Genomic DNA, 21,538 nt, shown 5'->3' on the forward strand with positions numbered 1-21,538 from the left:
AATCTTTATTTTTGTTGTTTGTTTCTTATGTCTCTTTATAGTAAAAAAAAAAAAAAATCCTACTTTGGTTTTTAAAACCAAATAAAGAACATATCCAAAAGCCACATTGAAGTTAATTTAGATTGGTTTTGTACAGATATTTGCAATTGAACTGGCTTTTTTGCACTTTAACATTTCTCTAAAGAAAAGATAAATAACACTACCACTAAAAAAATAGACACAATGATTCTTTCAGAAGGAGGGCTGTGAAGTTCCATTAGTTTTGAAGACACCAATCTCCTCTTGAAAACACAGGTTTGGGATAAGTAATTTGGTCATTCAGCAACTGAGTATTTCTGTCTCCTCAGTTAATTTATTTTGAGGTTTATGTGGCAATTTGGTTTCAAAATTAAATAGGGGCCAGATATTTACATTTGTCAAATGCCTACTCTTGGTTCAGCACTGGGCCAGTTCAGAGGACACTGCTTCTCTGGTGGGAGGAAGATTTCTCCCACAAGCTATTGATCTCACTGATTGTATAAGATTTTCTACTTCCCAAATCTCTCCATCCTACCAAATCCCTTTGGTCAACCCACAGGTATTTATTGAGTGGCTCCTGCATACTCCATACTGTACCAGCTTTTGGAGGAATATAGGAAAGAGCATACACCTTGCCTTTAAAGAGTTTGGAGAGACAAGATTAATAGATTTGAAACAATAAGAAGAAATGACAGTATATTCTATCATGTTAAATCTTGGAGGCGCTGGAAAAAGGAGCACAAATGTGGAGGGAAGGGTGTGGAATCACTGTTGGCTCACCTAGTCAGAGCTGGCCATGTGGCAGACTTGTGTATCTGTACTGTTTATGGAGTACCTACTATGTGCCAGATACTGCTCTAGGTGTTTACAGATATTCTTTCATTTAATACTCTTCAAAACTCTTATGTCCCCAGTGATTTTTTTCTCCATTTTAAAGATGAAGAACTAATGCTTAGAAAGGTTAAATACTGTGCCCAGCATTCCGAGGCAGCTGAGCTGGAATTTAATCAGTCTGTGTTCTGTATACTCTTGTCAAACTGAACAAAGGAGTCTTAAAATCCCCTCTCAGCCCTACCTGACCAAGTAAACATTTTATAGCCCTCCCTCCCCTGAACATCCCTAACCACCTGTTCTGCGTGCTTCATTGTGTCCCCTAGTCTCCACCATGTTTGTTTAGTGGCTATTTGTGCATGTGAAATGGTCGCTCCTTATGGGCAGCATCTCAGCTGCTTTGATTCCTTATTTCCCTCCATGTCTAGCCAAGTGCTTTGCCCCTACTGATCAGCCAGTTATTTTATGAATGAATGAATTACTCCATTGGCTGCTGATTTCCTGTCCCAACTCCTTAAAATATTAAAACCCTGCAGCCAGGCGTGGGTAATCTCATCTCACTATCCCATTTGGGTGGGATATTTAATTAGGATTTTTCTATGTACATAATAAGAAGCACATCTTAAGAAGAAAATCAGTTAATTTAAGACAGCGTTTCCTTTAAACCAAAAATCACTAGATGTCCTATTTAAGTAATAAACTCCTCTTTGGGAATGAAGCAGGGAAAAGGTTGGTTTCCTGAAATAATCATTGCTATGGTCATAATCAGACCATTTATTTGGACAGGATGTTCCCTGAATTGGCCCTGCCAAGTCCAGGCAGAATAAGAAATTGCAACTTCATCAGCTTTCTAAAGTTAATAGCTCTGTTTTATAATTTACTGAAGTTAATGGGATAAATTTTTAAAGCAGTATGCAATTCCCATTGATGTTAATGGTAGTTCTGGGGCTAAATCCCTATGTATTATTTGAAAGCACACTTCCATAGTACCTCACAGCCCTCCTTCTGAAGGAATCATTGTGTCTATTTTTTTGGTAGTGATGTTATTTATCTTTTCTTTAGAGAAATGCTAAAATGCAAAAAGCCCGTTAAATTGCAAAGATCTTTACAAAACCAATCTAAATTAACTTCAATGTGGCTTTTGGATATGCTCTTTATTTTAAACTGTGCAACATCAATCCGATGCCAGAGTTCAGAATGTCATTTACCTTTATACCAGTAATTAACATTGCGCCTGTTGTTTTTAGATGCCAATGTGAGTGTCATCTACATCTGCTCCCATCAGATGAACGACGAGTTACTGCTATATTATAATAAAATCCTGAGTCTACAGGCAGCTGTCAAATCGGGGAACCTTGAGGACAGAAGTGACCTGCAGGACAGGTTCAAAATTATCACCCCTGAAGCTATAAACATCTTCCCTGTGAGTTTGTCTTCTAATTACTACGGCTTCAGGGATGCAGTAAAATTAAATTGGAAATTTTATAACTTGCAACGCTCTGGTACACATCAGTGAAATATTATTGCAAGTTTAACAGCTTTACTGATTAGACTACTAGTTGGACTGTAGGAAATAAATATCCCAGTTTAACTTTCAGATTTAGTTGAGCTACTCCTGCCCAGTTTTGTATAGCTGAAGCCTAATTGCAGTGATTGGATGATACCATCAAGTAGGTGAATTTATAACATCTATAGTTCCTTTTCCTTAATTTTGTATGGAGAACACCAAGACAGAGAAAGGCTGGGCCCACCCTGCTCACCAAGCTTGTTAGGGACAGAACCTTTTCCAGGACCCATTTTCCGACTTCCACACTGCTATTCTTTGTTACTCCCTGAACTTCTTTCCTCAAGGGAATTTGGCCTGATTTACCATATCACAGGGTTCATACTGAATGAGGCTCAGACTTTTTTTTTAACTTGTACTGATTTTTAATGAATGGGATGAATTCTTTTTTTTTTTTTTTTAGATCTTATTTATTCATGTGAGACACAGAGAGAGAGGCAGAGACATAGGCAAAAGGAGAAGTAGACTCCCTATGGGGAGCCTGATGTAGGACTCAATCCCAAGATCCCAGCATCACTACCTGAGCCAAAGGCAGATGCTTTACCACTGAGCCACTGAATGGGATGAATTCTAAATGGAACTCTATCCCCACACAAGGGAAATTCACGGAGTCACAAGGGCAGTGTTATAGATTAAGGCAGTACAAGAGATGGCTTGAAATGAATTTCTCTGTTTTAACAAGAATATAAACTTTCCATTTTAAACAACCAACATTTTAATACCTAATGGACTATACAATTTGAGGAGACTTTTTTTTCTTTTTTTGTATAATTACGGGTCTAAATTTGCTGCTAAAGATAGCTCTCTCCACTCACAAGTGGGATGCACCAAAATCAACGCTCATTTTATTGGCAAAGAAACCAATAGCATACTTTACTATCTATGTGTTGTTACTACTGATTGACCCATCAGATGCACCATGATTTGATACACACACACGCCCCCATCCACCCACCAAAAAAGGCCTGCCAGAGCTGAGGAGGTTTGCTAAAACATCTCTGCTTTGCTAGTATACTCAGTGAATTGTCATCAGGATTTACTCTCTTCTACCAAGATGAAAATTTTATTTTTTCATAACTGGATACCTCAGTGTTCCTCCCAAAGCTCTCTGCCTAGCTCTGTCTCATAGGTACTGCTTGGCTATAGAAGAGGATGCAGGTGCCGGGTGAACAAGAGAAAAGACAGGGGACAAATGGTCACCACTTCCTTATGGTCTTAGGAACCCTTAATATCCTCCATCAGTGCAAGGATTGCTTGGTGTTTCCTGGCTATTCCCTGGCCTCAGTGGCAAGGTCACTGTGGACATTAGAAAGTGGGGAAGAAAAAACTGTCACTAGTGTGTAGTTAAATTCCTAATTTTATCTAGTCAGAAACCAAAGCTAATACCTGGTTGCTGCTGCTAAGGAGTTTCCGCACATCTGAAAAGTCCATATACATCAAAGAGGCATGGAATGGGAAAGGAGCACTAGTTTAGGAGAAGGAAAGTGAGTGCATGAGTAACATTTATCAAATGCTTAGCACACATGTTCTCATTTGGTCCTCAGAAAAATGCTAACAAGCCAGAAATTATCAATCTTCTTTTATGGCTGAGGAAAGCAAGTCTCACTTTCTAGTCCAAAGTTACTGATGGGGTCAGAGTATGACCCCAAAATCTGTCCAACCCCAGAACACTCTCATGTATTGGAATGACTGCTTTGCCCCTGGATGACCTTGTAGCTTGGGCAGCTTCCTTTACCTTTCTGGTCCTCTGATCTTCATATATACAATCAGGTGATGGGTTAGGGCATTTCAAAGACCTTTTCAGCTCTACAACCCTGTTACCCTGAGACATGTGCCCTGCAGTCCACTCTTCAGCTTCTCGGCAAGAGATAGGCAGTTGGCGCTAACAGATGCATTGAGTCACATTCATAGTTTAGGTTTGCACCTTGGTGAGTAGAAACAAGTAGGGAATATTTTAAGTGTTTAATACTTCTCATAGTTTAAATTTAAATTATTTGAGTAATTAATCACTCATAGGCAATCAACTTTTTAAAATACAAAAATTAAACTCTCACTTTCAAATCAGTTCCTGCTCATGTTTAGTTATTGCTTTATTTCCTTTTAATGTGTTTGAGAGATTGTATCAGTGCTGATTTTCATTCAAATGGATGGCTTTAAGGAAATTTTTTTAAAGCGTGCCAAAAATCTGTTTGTACATCTCTCCAAATTACTATATGATGCCTGAATCTGTAATGGTGAAAAGTGCTCTTATAAAGTCATCATGTCTAGTTTTGAACATTTTAATGTTTACAAAGACATCCCAAACAACTACTTTTTGTCTCAGGTCAAAAAAAAAATTAGTGGTGATAAATGAAATGTAGCTATAATGTTATGGAACTAGGAACATTTTAGACTTTTGTCATCTGTGCTAATCTACTGCCTGGATCCGATGATCCCGAATTTCTCTAAACGGTCAGTAATGTGCGCTGTACCATCACTCACTCATATTCAAATCTTCATTAAAAACATATCAAACACAAAACTGTGGTACCATCTTGCCTGAAGAATAAGGCAGGCCCATAGATGACCATAAACCAGAATCCGGCTGAGTACTTGCCAACAGAGATAAGCAAACCTGGAGGAGCCAAAAACCCAGCCTGGCTGGAAGTGGCTCAGAACTCTAACATTCGGTTCTATCACTGCATCTGGCACCCCCTCATCACACCTCATAAACTCACCAGACCTTTACTACTCAGTCTATAGAATGGGAGAAGTTTGGTAGCTGTAGCATAAAACTATACTAATCCCCGGGTTTCAATCTTGCCTTTGCTCTTTACTAGCTGTGTGACTTTGGGCAAATCACTCAAGCCTCCATTTCCTCACCTCCAAAAGTTCACTGGTACAGTGTTATATGGGTCAAACAAGAGAATAATGTCAGAAGGCTTTGGCCTTGTGACCTTTACATTGAGAACACAGCCACCTTGAAACACTCTTCTAGGTACTCTGTAAAGCCCACTGTGTTACATATGTTACAATTATGATTCAAATTCCCAGTTCACCCCAACATTTAATTTTCTTACATTTCCTCATTGGAATAATTTGCAGGGCAAGGAAAGGGGTGAGATAAACAAGGAGGAAAGATGGTGATCAACTAGATGGGAAACAAAACCTCAAGAGGTGGTACCAGCCATTGTCTAGGAAACACTGGGTTTCCTAGAATTGCACTCTCGGAAGTATATGTTGAAAATGGATTTAAATTATGGTAGAAAAGGCATATTGCATAGATCTAAGAGCTTAAAATAGAAGGACCCTTTTGGAAGAAAGGCCTTGTAGCCTAAATCATATAAATGCTCTTCTCAGAGAGGCTCTGCTTTTTGTCATTTTTTTTGTAATTAGGGGAAGAATACATATAACATAAAATTTACCATTTTAATCATGTTAGGTGTGCAGTTCAGTGGCTTTAAGTACATTCCCACTGTTGTGCAACCATCACATTATCCATTTGCAGAACTTTTTCAACATCTCAAGCAGAATCTCTGTACCCATTAAACTAAACCCAGAAGAGCTCTGGTTTTAAAGGGAAAGTTACTTCAGAGCTGTAAAGACTCTAGAAACTTCTAGTTAATGCATCATTTGAATATGGGGGCTGAGGCTCAGAAAGGTCAAGTTTTCTAACTTACCTTGCAAGTTACAAATTCAGGCAAGACTGAAAGCCAGGGCTCTCCTCACTGTCTTTCTCCCATACTCATCAGTTACACCTTCTAACAGTTTGCAAACAAGTGCTGCTAACATTCCTGAAAAGAGATGCTTAGCATTTCTCCACATTTTAATGCCATGTTGAGTAGATAATTTTGACAAGAGTTGCTGAAGTAGGTGTGAATCTACAAAATCCTTAGGATGCTGGCACCTTGCATTATATAATCTGCATGGCATTTTGATTATTATAAAAAGAGAGTTTTTCTCTGTAATAATAATTACTACTATTTATTGAATATCAACTCAATGCCATGCATTATAATAAGTGTTATACACTCATTATCTTATTTTATCCTTAGAGCAACCCAGCAAATGGATATTTTTATTTCCACTTAATAGATGGAGAAACTTGGGCACCTGGGTGGCTCAGTCAATTGAGCATCTGACTCTTGGTTTTGGCTCAGGTTATGATCTAATGAGTCATGGGATCGAGCCCTGCATCCAGCTCCCCACTTAGCAGGGAGTCTGCTTGGGGATTCTCTCCCTCTGCTCCTCCCTCAATCTGCTCTCTCTCTCTCTCTCTCTCTCTCTCAAATAAATATATCTTTTAAATAAACAGATGGAGAAACTTAGGCAGAGGGAGTATAAGTCACTTGCCCAAGTTCAGGTAGTTTATAAGTGATAGAGCTGGATTCTAAGCCAGAACTCCTAAGCCCCCAGCACTTTCTCTTGTGCCATGATGCCCTCCTCTCTAGAGAAAGTAAGCTCAGCCTTGGGTCCTCAAATTCCATCCATGGCTAATGTCTTTCCCATGGTCATTCTCACCCATTAAAATCCTACCTATCCTTCAAAATTCACCTCAACCCCAGCCTCTTTCATAATAAAATACTAACTAACGTTCATTAGGTGCTTATTATGTCCAAAGCACCATTATAAGTGCTTTACATGTATTATCTCATTGAATCCTCACAGCATCCCCATGAGATGGCTACTATTATTATACTCATTTTACAGAGGGGGAAACTGAGGTCCAAGGAAAATGAGTAATTGGACTTCTCTGCTATCCCCACCAGCACATGGCCTCTGCCTCCTTCCTCTATGCCTCTGAGCCCTCTGTTACTCTTTATGGCCCTTCTCTGCCTTGATTTAGTTATCCATTGACTATACTCACTTGTGTCTTTACTCCTTGAATGTAGAGACAACCTTGTACTGGTTTTGGTATATGTTGACCACCTGGCTCTGCACTCTGCCCCTCTTAGACATGCCAGAAGTATTTAACTGAATAAGTGGTCACATGTATTCCTGAACAAGGTCTAAATAGTCAAAAATAAAAAGAGTTTTTCATTGGAAAATAAATTTAAGCCTTGTTGAAATTTTCAAATATTTTTCTATCCATGAATCTTCTCCAGAGTATTGGCTAAAAACCAAAATAATCATTATAAAAGTACATTTTTTCTAAAATGGACTTGGTGGTGGAACTTTGGAAAGAGAGTATCAAGTGCCCTTTGCCTATGGAGTCACTTAAAGAGTTGCTGGATTAGGAGTCCTGTATAGTGAAGCACACTGTAAAGCTTTTTTTCTTCATTTTTTGTATTGATTTTCCAGACGCTTTAGTGTTAAACCATGCCAGAAGTGTTGCAGAGATGAATCACTATTATCCAAAGGCCGCCAGCCTCTTTTCCTTCTGACAGAAGGATAATTCCACGTGGATCAAATAAATACAGATGTGTAGTAATTAGTTCTATTCCCAGTGAGCCTATTTCCAACACACTAAAGATGTGAGCGATTATAGAGCCTCACCCCAACAGCTTTTATCAATTTAAACTGCTAAACAACAGGATAGGTCATAACCCAGCCTGCTATTAATAATGCATTTATTGTGTGCAACATTATAAATTAGGCATATGGGCTAGAAAAAGAACACCTTTTAACAAGAATGATATGGTTTCCCCCCAGAAGCATCATATGTGTCTGGCCACTTACCTGATGTACAGTCCCAAGGCAATCAAAAGAATAAAAAATCTCATCCAAGGAAAACAGGCCTACATCGTCAGCGGGCTCCTCCACAGAGATGATTTGGCTGTGGCGGATATGTTAAATATACCCATCCTGGGTCCAGAGCCTGAAATAGCTCATCTTTATAGTAGCAAGTCAGGAAGCAAACGGGTCTTTGACAGTGCCGATGTGCCAGTCCCTCCTGGAGTATATGGCATCTACCGTCACCAACAGGTATGCGGGGTGGATGAATGAGGCTCTGTTCAAATATTTCACACCTTCTTGACCTTGTGGGAGCTTCAGGTATTTTAGAGCCAGCCCTACCCAATGAAGAATATATGGAATGCCTAAGCTATTTGATGGGATCTGCTTTAGGCCTTCACGTTTCAAAGTGTCTTTCTAATGGCCTTGCAGAAATTGTTGGGATTCCTTAAGGTATTTACTTATTTGGGTTAAGCCATTGAAGGCCCTTTCGATATACTAATCTGCTGTCAGTATTTATCGCCTTAGCATGGTTTAAGTTGATCATCATATTAGCTAGCCGGTCATTTAGGAAGACCTTAAGAAATGTTAGAGTCAGTTTTGGTGAAAAGGAGCAAGTTTGGAAAACCTCAGTAAGTGAGCCTTTCTGCCCAGTCAGGTTGCAGAGGTCCTGCAGCAGAGGGCTGTAGACATCCTTGGCTCTGTAACACAACCCTTTGGCTCCTGAGGAAGGGGCCATAAAGGGAGTAGGAGAAAAATCCTGGAAAGAGGACAGGAAATGGGTCCAGGAATAAAACTATCTGCATCCATGTCTTTGCTTTGAACCAGGTCTCTGGCTATGCATTCCTCCAGCAGACCTTTAGGATCCTAAACATTTAGAGAACAATGGGATCCCAAGTATGCCCATTTTGATATCACTTCCATACTGCTGTGTGGTGTAACATCCCCAGGAAATGATCTTTGAGTCAGCTCTGGCAGATGTTCTCCTATGTAACCACTACCTTTTTTCACAAGAAAGAAAATAAAAAGACAAATGGCTATTAACATTTCCTAACCTCTGTTTCAGTAGACATCTCTTGACCATTACTCCTGGCCAATCACGACTACCCCAGGCACAACACAGTTCTCAGGAATCTAAAGAACTGTGCACAATGAAGCAGTTTGTGAGGGACCATACTTAGGGATCCTCCTTCTTCCCTCAGTCGCTTTATCATGATGTTCTGTACGTCATAGCTGCTGAGTCCCCAAAATCAAGCCTTTCAAAATCATACTTCTCTAAAGATTAGAGAAGGTATTGTTAATTTATTTAATTGCCCTAAAATGTTTCAGTCTTGCTAGACTGTTCTTGGGCAATACATGGACTCAGGAAGGAAGTTGCAGAGTCTGGAAAAAGCACAGGCAATTTTAATAAGAGAGAGAGGCTATTCCTGAACTGGTGCGCCCCACTGTTCACTATCATTAGTCTCCACTGGAATTTGAAGGTAACAAAATGCATCGTTTGACTCTGCTTCCCAGTAGAATGAATACTCAGCTGAGACTTGAGATAAGTGAAATGCACTTTAAAACTATAACTTTACATGTGTAAATTACAGAAAATAGTCTTCAAAACTTTAAAGTGTATATGCAAAATTTATGTTAAGTCTTGCTTTCATCTTGACTGATGAGAACTCGGGCCATCTTTGCTAGGAAATATTTTAGAACTGTATGTGTTCATTGTGGAATGCAGTAAAACTTCCTTCTCATGCTGGTACTCAGGAACAGGATTAAAAACCTCCTCCTAGGGTGGGGGGGGATGGGGTAACTGGGTGACAGGCACTAAGGAGGGCACTTGATGAGATGAGCACTGGGTACTATGCTACATGTTGGCAAATTGAATTTAAATAAAATGTTAAAAAACAATAGAATATTGTAATTTTATATTTTTAATATAAAAATATTAAAACAAGCTTCCCCTCCAAAAAAAAAAAAAAAAAAAAAAAACTTCCTCCTAAAAACCTCCTAGACACGGAAAAAAAAAAAAAACCTCCTAGACAACTTGGATTTGAAGGATGTCATTTAACCTATGGCATGTGCAAATCACATCACAATAAACCAAGTTATCACTGACTTCCACTCCACTTGTTTGAAAACATATGTCTGAGGTCATCAAGAATTAAAGTACTCCACTGAGAATTCTCCAGATAGTGACTGCCCTATCTAATCTATCTGAGTGTGTCAGCATTTTGAATTTGCAGATGGTGATGAATCAATAACACTGACTTTTTACCGATGTGCACCATAAACTTAAAGCCAGTGAAAGAAAGCTGTGATTATTTTAATTTAGGTGAATAAATATTCCCAACTATCAGCTGGATTTTAGCAGCTGGCGTTTTTCTACTTTGCTCCACACCAGTATAAAATGAAAGGCAATTAAAGAATATATTACCTCTTTTGAACAGATAGACTCAAATAGAAAATTGATAAATGTTTGGAAATAGCATAAAGTCATTTGGTTTATGATTAAGTAATTTATTTGTTTATTTTTTAAATCTAGTATGAGCCCAGTGAGCATTTCCTGTTTTGATCCATAAAGTAACCATGCAAGCTCTCTTTCTGACATGTGCTCCGTATAAAATATTGACAGCTTCGGTTAAATAATCAAAACTGGCAATGCTATTTTAAAAGCACTGTTCAATTTTCACTTAAAGATAGCACATAATTCTTTCCAGTGGTGCAGTCTTTACAATACTATTGATCCTCTTCATTACTGTAGGGGATCCATCAACAGACACTCATTTATAGGATTCTCAGAAGCAACAAATAATAGGATTTGGAAGAAACAGATAATAATTCTGTTAGTAGTTGAAACCTCCAAATATACAATATATCTGAACATACAATGAAAAAGGCTATGAAGGCTAGAACACTATAAAGGCTGGAACACCTTTCCTTAGACTAGCAGAAGAATTTCATCAGATATGAACAGCCAGAGACCATTTCTACTTCTGCAAAGTACAATAGTGATACAGCAAAGTATGATTAAATATAGAATCTATCTTCTCAACACATTAGAGGAAGAAGGGATGCAACTTTGGAAGGCACGTTACAAAACCTTCCTAGGCTATGCTCATAGCCATATGGTATGCAGACAAGAGTACTTGTCATTTAAACACCAAATTATCTACAGACACTACTTGATAATTAGGGAGCTAAGATAATTCCATTTCCACCCTAATTGAATACCCCATGGTTGCATGGGGCTTCCGGGGATCCCAAGTATGCCCATTTTGATATCACTTCCATACTGCTGTGTGGTGTAACATCCCCAGGAAGATTTGCTGAAAAGACACAATATAGGAGAACAGATTGTGTCTTTAATCAAAACAATTTTAATCTTCTAGCTTCAGACTTCAGCATAACTATAATCTTGAGTGCTTTCACACTCTTTGGTTAAAAAACCAAAAATCAAAAATCCATTTGGTGAGCAAACACTCATCAAAAGAGAAGAGAATAAGAGTGTCATGGAGACCTACCTCCCTAAATACAGAAGACCATAGTCAAGAGAGCTCAGGAGAGAGAATGCTTAATACTGTTTTGTTTCTTTCTGGGTAATACAGACCAGAACGTCTGACATGAAGACCAGACAAAAAAATCATTTTGTGATTTAATGGGTTTTCTCCAAGGTTCTACTAGTAGAATATTACTTATAATCAAGTAATCTGGGCTATAGACTTTTGTATGATTCAAATTTATCCCAAGTGGCTTATTGACTACAAGGAAAATTGCTTCTCTTGTTTCTCTTTTGACTTCTTTCTCTACCTCACTCTCCTCTTCCACCTCTCTGCAGGCTGAGGTAGGCCACATGGAGGAGAGGGAACAAGCTGGGGTCAGTGTGTCCCTGAGTGGAGTCTCTGCTCTTCCACTTAACACTGTGATCGTGGGCAAATTATTTAAATTAGTTGAGTCTTGAGGGGCCTGGGTGGCTCAACCAGTTAAGCATCACCCTCCATCTGGCTCAATCAGGATCCAGGGATCCTGGGATTAAGCCCCTTGCTTGAGCTCCTGGCTCAGTGGGGAGTCTGCTTTTCCCTCTCCGTCTCCCTCTCCATCTCCCACACCAACCGCACCCCTCGCCCCAGGCTTGTGCTTTCTCTCTCTCAAATAAATAAATAAAATCTTTTAAAAATAATAAAAGTAAATCAGCTGAGTCTCAGTTATTCATATATAAAATGGAACTAATAATGACATCTGCTTCATTTTTTAGTATTACAAGAGAAAAGTCATGTAAAGAGCCTAGCCAAAGCCCTGGCTCCTATCAAGAGTTCAGTAATGTTAGATGTTGCTATCATTATGATAAAACTTCAACTTCTATCCATTCCATTTCCATGGGATTGAGCCCCATTCTTGAGGGAATACTGTTTCAAATAAAACATAATTATTTTCATGAATGTTTTATCTCCTTTATGGGTCTTGTTCCCATAATACGTATGACATACTTGGCCAATTGACCAGTCAAACAAATGCATTTCATGTACGTTAATGAGGAAACAATTAAACCTTTATAGGTTATGACATTTAGAAACTCAGCAAAGTTCCAAATAGTTAAAGTTTTCAAGACTATAACTCTTTATGGTCTTGAAACTATAAAAAAAAATAATTTGATGAATCAATAAGTAAACACATAATGCTCTAAAAAAAGAAACAAAACAAAACCAAGATTCAGTTACAGATATTCAGAGATTCTTTTGTCTTCAAAAACTAGCAAAATGATAATTTCAGAATTTCTCATAAATAAGACTTTCCTTTAAACATACCTTTAGTCCCAGTGGTTAGTGGTTTCTTCACATCCTATATATGTCACTTAAAACTTAATCTGTCTTAATAATTAGAATATTAAATGAACAGACCATGTAAATACACCTGAGAAGTACAACTAAGTTCATGGAATCTAGGAAATGAGCCATATCAAATGTTGCTGTGTCTTGGGTTCCACAGATGCTAGAGCAGCTGGGTCAGCTGGTCATAGATCACCTGGAAATCCAACGCTGGCTCTTTAAAATGGACTATGAGTTTGGAGGAAACGGGACTGCATTTTGTGACATTCCTTCCCACCTGGAGTGCTACGACTGGTTCCTAAAGGAGAGGAGCAGATACGGCTATGAGGACTGGAGAAAGAAATGGGCACAGGTGAGTTTGATGGTGACAGAAACCCACATTGTTTGTGAGCAGTTAAGGGATGATGCAAAAGGCTCATCTGGGAGGTCAAAAGCACTTTCTTCTAGACTCAGCTGAGTCACTTGTCAGCCGTGAGACCTTAGATCATTTTCACTTTCTTGGGCCTTAGTCCTCATATACAAAGTGAATGGGCTTAATCAAGTTACTTTAACATTACTTCTAATATATTTTTAAATTTTTTTAAAATTTGAGTTAACACACAATATTCCATTAGTTGCAGACATATAAACAGTGACTCGACAACTCTATACATTATGCTGTGCTCACCACAAATGTCACTACTTTCTGTCACCATACAGCACTATGACAATCCCATTCATTACATTCTCTATGCTGTGCTTTCATCCCTGTGACTTATTCATTCCATAACTGGAAGCCTGTATGATTAGGTTATTTTATTTTATTTTATTTTATTTTTATTTTTTATTTTTTTTATTTTTATTTTTTTTGATTAGGTTATTTTAAACGCCCTTCTTTGGGCCCTAAAAGCCTTCAGTCACATCTTCAAATTGATTATGATAATTAGGAAGTAATTTTTTTTACTATGTTCAAATAACATTACAAATCTTATCTTTTGGTTTAAATGGGTCTTGATCATATGCTTCTAACGAGTGTTGTTATTAAGCTGGCTGTATTTTATTATGAGAGAAAATTCTAGTAGTGAATGGCTGTCACCTGGAAGCTAATGTATAAAAGCATTCTGTCAGCAGTCATATGTTTTTGAAGACAGTTCAAGGAAATTTATGTAACTGCTGGTCCCTATGAGATGTTGAGAAAATAATACATCTCAGCCAAAAAAACCTCCCAGCAGAAACTAAATAATAGGAAAGAAACCTTAGCATATGAGTGGATGTGTATGTTTTTCCACATATACTGGTAGAAGGATGAATTGTACAACCTCTTAGTCTGTTCCAAACTTACTTAATAATTAAAGTAATTTTAATGGTTTTAATATATCAATTAAATCCACCATTCTTAAAGCTGCCTCACTTTCCATCCAGAGGCCTAGATCTCCCTGGCTTCTCTTAATGTCAAATCTCAGTTTTGGCTGACATACTAATGAAAGCATAACTGACGAGGAAAATTTGGGTGCAAATTCCCTTAACTAACTCCTTCCCTGCTGACATACATAGCAGTGGGCTGGGCAGTGAGTTGCATCTGCTTTGAGCATCCCACTACAACAATATATGAATCAAAACACAAGTGATGGAAAGGGAGGGGCACACAGAGAGAACCACATTATTCTTGTGGAAGTGAAATGACGAATAAATCTAGAGAACAGTCAGAAGAGAGAGTTCCCTTTGACAAATGTTACTGTTCTCCCCATGATCTATTCCGGGCTTTTCTTCCCCCTCCATCAGTGAGTGAATGGACTAAATGCACTACCTGTCATGGCCAGCTTTTTACATATTATTTAAAGGATACCAAAGTGAATTACTCTTCTAGAAAAAAAAAATAAAACAAGGAAAATGTATTTAATTTTGAGGCCCATAGAGATTTCTCTTGTGTTCTGTTTGAATTGGATTTTATTTCATATTGTATAGAATTTTCTTTTCAAAGCCAAATTACTGAAATTAAAACATGAAAATAAGACTATATTTTTTATAAAAGACTTTTTTATTTAAAAAAATAAAAATGTTAGTGTGCAAGGTTATTTTTCTCAATATTTCAAGCTAATAATTTTTAAAGAATTCCCTACGATAGATGCTAGACTATGATAAATTTAAAATGTTTGACTTTAAGTTTTAAAAATAGTTAGAATAATGACACATGGCTAAATTGCACTTAAAACCTGACTACATGTTATTTAATTTCAATTACTTTAAACTACACCATTTAAAATTGTCACCAAATACATTTGGTGTTAGTGTTAATATTATTAAATGTGAAACTCTTGAATAATTAATTATCTACATCATTTTTTATTTTAACAAGGAAAAAATAATTATTCAGAAGTCTTTTTAGTACTGTGAGGGACTGTGCTTAGCCATGATGTAGTTAGAAGCCAAAAATAAAAACTAAAGCGGTTCCAAAGAGCTTTTTTTTTTTTTTTTTTTTTTTGGTAGGAGACTATTGACATTCTTTTGCCTTCAAAGTGAAATTGTATTCAGAGTAGAAGTGAACTGCAATCTCCATTGAGTGCAGCTATTGAGAATTTAGGATTAGAATTATCCTTTGTTCCAGAAGACCATAGTAATGCTACACATTTAGACATCAAAGCATTACTTTATGAGCACAGGCATGTTTTAATGTCCTATTACAGTTTGTAGACCTGTTTCTTTTGATAATGAAGATGTTGTGTCATCAAGCCTAGCCTGGCACATACAAAACATATGCTGGCAGGTTATTAAAAATTTCAGCTTCTTGATGAAAGACTATCCTGCAGGCTAAGAGTCCAGAGAAAGACTCCATTCTGGGAGAATTATTAGAAATGAGAATATGACTGTAAGCACTAAATTATGTTAATACTTACAAATAGTATCATTTGCATAGCAGTTTATGACACGATACCATGATTTTTCTCATTGGTATGTTGTAGGCAACAGATTAAAAACAGTGCTGTTTATGAGAGTTTGAACTGTTTTGAGATTCTCTTGCATCTTTTGCAGATATTGGTTTTAGAGGTAGGCATGATTCAGTGTAGACTCAAGGATCTAATACAAAGATCATCTTTTTTTTCTACTTATCTAATTTAGGATCAGAGTTATTTGGTTGCAAGTGAGACTCAAAACAAAGTCGCAGAATCAACAAATGCTGGAAAAGCTATCATCACATTAAAAAAACAAAAACCCTATAGACATGTAGGTGATTTTAGGAAAAGCATAATATTACATGATGGCCACAGTGGCAACAAGGGATCTTTTGTTTTCATGGTGGTTTGGTACCAACTTTTCTTACTTCATCCTATCAGCTAACAAAACCTACTTTCCGCAATAGGTGCCAGTAAACTTGCTCACTTAAGCACTCAATGCTTGTTAAGGTTTAATGAATCCACACACTTGCACACACTCCAAACACCCCACTCCCCAGTTGGGGGTGTTTCTTTTCATTTAGTGGGAATGAAGGCTTAAACAAAGGAAGGCATGCTTGTAGGGGAAAAGCCTTCCTAGCCGCTGTCACCCAAGACAGTCTAGGGAGACCCGGGTAGACATTTGCTGTGGTACCAGTCCTTCTTGTGATTCTTTTTTTCTTTCTTTCCTTTTTTTGAAGGGTAAATATTCCCTCCCTCATTCCTGGGAGACTGGCTTGGTGGCAGAGATGCTGCTGGTGATGCTGCTTTGCAAGAAAAGGTCTTTCTAGAACAGTTTCTCCATGTAGAAAGCTAAGCCATTTTTTTTTCTCTGTGCAGTCCTTTGTTGAGCCTCTATTTCCCTGGATGGACAGTACAGGATGCCAAGGCTTTTACCACTTACAAGAGAAAGGAGGAATTGAACTGGCTCTTGAATGCTACTACATAATATTGCTATTTTAGTCCATCCAAGAGCAGTTTTATGTTTACTTGTACTTCTGTGCACTTTGTTAGACATCAGAAATTAATTTGGGGATCGCCAAGGAAAACAATCTGTATTAAAAATATGGGGGCACCTGGCTGACTCAGTAGGTAGAGCTTAAAACTCTTAATCTCAGGTTCATGAGTTCAAGCCCTACATTGGGGCCTACTTAAAATAAAAATAAAAATAAATTAATTCAAGGCATCCACGCCTTGGAAAAATAGAATAAACCACAGTAGTTGTTTTGCTTACTTGCAGAATGAAATCAACCAACAAAATTACAGAGAACCATCACCTACCTAGTTAGTGCCTTAGAACTCCATGTCTCTATTGCAAAGACCTTCATCTTTTGAGATGTCCTTGCCTCTGGGTCACAGGAGCCACTGTAGGATGTCTGAGACTTGGTGCTTATGTGGAATTTAGCAGGTATATTAGGTGATCCCAAGGAAACATTATCCTACAACCACATAATTTTTTAGAAAAGCAAGATTAAAGAAATATTTAACCAAATAAGTACATAATCACTTTTCCCAAACAGATGTCTTCACTTCTGTGTCTTAATAATAATTAGCATTGTAGAATAGCTGGGGGGGGGGGGGGTGCCAGGCCTTTCAGCACTTTGTGAACTGTTTCATTCAATCTCATAAAAACCCTGACGTACCTACTCATTTACCTCCACACCACTTTGATAAGTTTTGTTATTCTGTTTACAGGTGGAGAAACTTGATGCTTTAGGTAGTTAAGTGACTTGCCCAACTTCATGTAGTTAATAAATGATGGTGTCTAGCTCAGAACCCATATCTAATCCCCTGGCCCAATGTTCTTGCCACGTTGAGCTGAGACTACTTAGAAAAGACCCCTTGTTTGAAAATCCAGAGCAGTGTTCTCCCCCACGTCCCTGCCATTGTGACCAGCTGCCTGAGGGACAGGTCTTCTGCTTTCTACAGAGATGTGGAAAAACACATTCCCCAACACAGTAGAACTTTGTGCTGAAATTTCCCCCAAAGGCAATGAGCTGAGAGGTAGGAGGGCAGTCGGTACACATACCTGAGAGCTGTAGAAGGGCCAGAGCCCTGCTGGGGAGTCCCTAAGGATTCAGTTTTTTGTAACCCAACTGCCTCTCATACCCGTATATGTTCTTGGGTGATGAGAGTGAGTTTTAGATACCACCCTTTGATGGTTCATGGAAGTGACAAACTTTCAGTGCCTTTCTCAACTCAATACAGGAGCGTGATCATTTTTGTAAGCCTGTAAACAAATTCTCACAAAGCTCAGAGTAGCCAAACTTCATGATTAAATGTAGCAATAAAAATATGGTGGGCATTTCAAACCTTGTTTTTTGGATAAGCAGCCACATACTTCGGTGTTTTTTTTGTTTGTTTGTTTGTTTGGTCTCCTAGTTCTGGCTGGCGTGGTAAACTCCCTCTTAGGCTGAATAAGTGTTGGAATAGGCTAGTCTCAATAATTGAACATTCAGGATAACCAGGAGGTGGTCTGGCTCTTCAGGGTTCTGTAGCCCAGACACATCAAGGTCACTAGAGGGGAGCCATGGGAAATCACTTTTGCTCTCCAAGTCTCTACCTCTTCATCTGTAAAGAGGGATAATATTAGTATCTGCCTTATGGGGGTGGGTGGTGAAAATTAAATAAGATACCCTTGTAAATGGGCTAGCAATGTACTTAGCACACAATAAGCCTTCAAGAAACGCTCCCTGTTATTATTAATATTACCATAAAACTGTATTACAGTTAAATTGCAGGTAACATTGCACAAGTATATACAATTTAATATTCCTTGGGTGATTTAGAAGGTCTTTTAGCATCTTGTAGGCCTCTAGAATTTTGTTCTGTGCGTCAATTATCATTCTATAGGATTGTGGCTGTTGAAGATATGCACTATTGATCCAATTGTGTCCACCCAGTGATTGACCAGATAACGTCTTTAAAAGAATAAACCTTTAAAAAAATAAACCAGTGTGGTTTCTTATCATTTGAAAATTATCCCAGTTATTTTAATTTTCTACATGTCGAATAAAGAGGCATTGACCTGATAAAGTAGAGCTTACTCTGACCACAAGCTCGAGACCCAGTTGCTTCATTTTCTGGTTCCAGTTGGTGTCTTTTCTAATTAGCGTAGCAGCACGTCACCACAATCACTGGAAAGCTTTAATCATTTACATATTTTTCCTTATCTCTGAGAATGACTTAGAATGTTTTCTTCCAGTTCAATGGTTATTTTCATGAAGCTGCCAGAGAAAGGTTTGAGGTACTTTACTGGGCTGGAGAAAGAGGACAGGAGAAGGGAAATTGCCTCCCCAAGTACATGAAAGCCGGGTCCCCCTTCCGAGGACCTATAATAACCAGCTACACAAGCTGTTGGTTTGTGTGTCCTATTGATTTAATATGCTTCTAATCAGTACATAAAGCTATGGGCCTGCAGTGTTAATTTTTCATATGCTTACAAAGTACCCTTTGATTTTCTGTCACACGTTAATTACAGCGTTTTGCCATTAAATAGGAAGCTTTGTGTAAACTAATTACTAGGTAATCATTGTCTACTGCAAGCGTGCTGTTTGTACCTTTTATTTTATTCTAAAAATGCACAGATCTCAGTCTGGAAACACTCTACCTTCCAGCCATTAGCTCTCACTAATTCATAGCATTATTGTGGTGAGAGTGTAGGAGTTGTAATTGTTGTGGTATCAGAGCTGTTAATTACCGGAGTAAACAGTTGAAATGGTGCCAAGGTCTATTGTACAAGGCAGAGAAAAGGAGGTTTAAATGCTACTCCCACCATCTGGGGACTAGGGGAGAGGCAAATGCTTGAGAACAGCAGTGAGGCGCTATGGCCGCCTCAGCTCCAGGGTTGGCGGCCATATGGATCCGGAATATTCTGAATCAATTGAATTTAACTGCCAGTTTTTCGCAATAACAGCGTGGAAGGAAGGAATAAAGCAAAAGATGAGAGAAACGAGAATTGGTTCGTGTTTTCACATCCAGGAAGTCCCCCTTGGAGTTCTTTTGGAAATATCTGCTTTGCTGAAAACCACAGAGCAGACACGGGTATTTGGAACAGATTCAGAATGAGTTTTTACTCTCTGCCTCCGACTGTGCCATTTGCTTCTGGACGTCTGTCCTCCGTGCCCCTGGGTGAGACAGGGATGCCCTTGAGAAGACTCGGACTTTCCTATCGTGGCACCAGATCCGACCAAAATCTTCACTTTTGGAATTCACTGACTTATTACTCTGGTATTTTCACCAGCGTGGTCTGTAGAAAGAACACAGTAATAAGTACATAAAGCTATCATATCTGCCCAAGTATATACATTCACACATGTGGAAATACCGAAGAAGGTACGGCTCTTCATTCTGATCAAGAAGAATAAATGCTTGCCCATTCGTTTTGTATAAAAGTAAAATAAAAATCCTCCTTCTAATGTCTCATTTCACCCTTCTCCTCTACCACTTGAATAAAAAAATCGAAGTCCAAAGGGCACATGTGTTTTCTTTTGTGTTCGATTTCCAGCTAAAGAGCTTTCTTTTTTTTTTTTTTTTTTTTTTTTTTAGCACATGCAGTTTCTCAACCCGTGATATTTCTCTAACTGGTAAGAAAGAGATGTATTACCAATAATAATAATTATGGCCACTTCGACTGACGGTTGATTTTGAAACTGCATGGTTATGGCTTCAAAAGGCTGTGTAATCTTTAAAACACTCATGTATTTACTTGATGTCACTCTTATTTCATACAATTTCCTTTAAACCCATTTTCCCCACGTTAAAAATATTTTTAAAAAATCTGCCATTTGCAGCTGTAACTACTTTTTAATATCATTCCCAGACCATGAACATATTCTTCTTTTTTTAAACCACCCTGGATTATTTATTTTTAATTGTTCCTTCAGCAGATGTTGGAGTAATTCAGGGTGTAGTGTAAACGACTCCTTTAAAGAGAGAGATCACAAGACTGCAGGGTACATCAGGAACCAAGGACAGTGTTTGTTGGGCTCTTAGGATGGCAGTTTGGGCCCTAGGGGGACAAATTTCCTGCTTTTGTGCGTGTGCAAAGTTCAATTAAGAATTTTAAGAAATGCTTAATCTTGATCTATTGAAACCCCAGCATGCAGCACGACAGGGTGAACCTAGAAAGAAAACCACGGCCCCCTGTGAGGAGGGGGAAAGAAACAGCAGTTTAAGTGCTGGAAAGTTGAAAAGGAATGAACCTCTCTAGTGTTTCTGGTCGGGGTGAAGCAGTTGTGCTGAGCTTTGGAATGGAAGCACAACATATGTGCCTCAGTTGGACAAAACGCTTCTCCAGTCAAATCAACTACTAGGCCTGCATGTTGGTACAAGGTGGAGGCCTACATAATGAGGGACAGACTCCTCAAGAAGCAGGGAGTGGATAATGCTACATAAGTATGGAATTATATACCGCATTTTCACCATTCTGTTTAATGAGAGCCGCCACCGCAGCGAATCACTTGCCACACAGCCGAAATGGGCCATTAGCTATCAAGGGAAAATTGTCTTTGCCGCTTTCAGCAGATGGAGCAAATATTTTACAAAGCAATTTTACATACCAAAAACATTTGTGTGCCTTGGTAATGTTGGCTGTTTTACATTATGTTACCTTCTACAGCAGCATAATTTTCCATCTCATCGAAGGCAAAGTTGGCATTTTTGATTTTTAAATTCTCAATTAACAATTAAACATGGAGTATTAAAGCAGTCCTTAAACTTTAAGTAGGTGTGGGAAGTAGTTTATGACT

At 38.3% G+C, this 21,538-nt stretch overlaps 1 protein-coding gene and 1 long non-coding RNA gene across 16 annotated transcripts in view; one reads left to right on the forward strand and one right to left on the reverse strand.

Annotated features, from left to right (window-relative positions):
• The window catches only part of IQCH (IQ motif containing H), a 214,018-nt gene that overhangs the window by 112,229 nt on the left and 80,251 nt on the right, over positions 1–21,538 (forward strand). For 13 of the 15 annotated variants that reach the window (XM_025472384.3, XM_035708685.2, XM_035708686.2 and 10 more), the window contains 3 exons: positions 2,097–2,272; positions 8,045–8,317; positions 13,040–13,231. In XM_025472384.3, the coding sequence (XP_025328169.1) occupies positions 2,097–2,272; positions 8,045–8,317; positions 13,040–13,231 (641 nt within the window). Of the gene's footprint in view, positions 1–2,096; positions 2,273–8,044; positions 8,318–13,039; positions 13,232–16,489; positions 17,001–21,538 lie in introns of those variants that run through there. The other 2 variants (XM_025472387.3, XM_049104104.1) reach the window with 2 other exon arrangements.
• Positions 19,150–21,538, reverse strand: part of LOC112675708 (uncharacterized) — an 88,998-nt gene continuing 86,609 nt past the window's right edge. Inside the window, exon 5 of the long non-coding RNA XR_004810739.2 lies at positions 19,150–20,037. This is a non-coding gene — a long non-coding RNA (uncharacterized LOC112675708). The remainder of the gene's footprint in view (positions 20,038–21,538) is intronic.

The sequence above is a fragment of the Canis lupus genome, chromosome 30 (assembly GCF_003254725.2).
Source record: "Canis lupus dingo isolate Sandy chromosome 30, ASM325472v2, whole genome shotgun sequence".
In the NCBI taxonomy this organism is placed as follows: domain Eukaryota; kingdom Metazoa; phylum Chordata; class Mammalia; order Carnivora; family Canidae; genus Canis; species Canis lupus.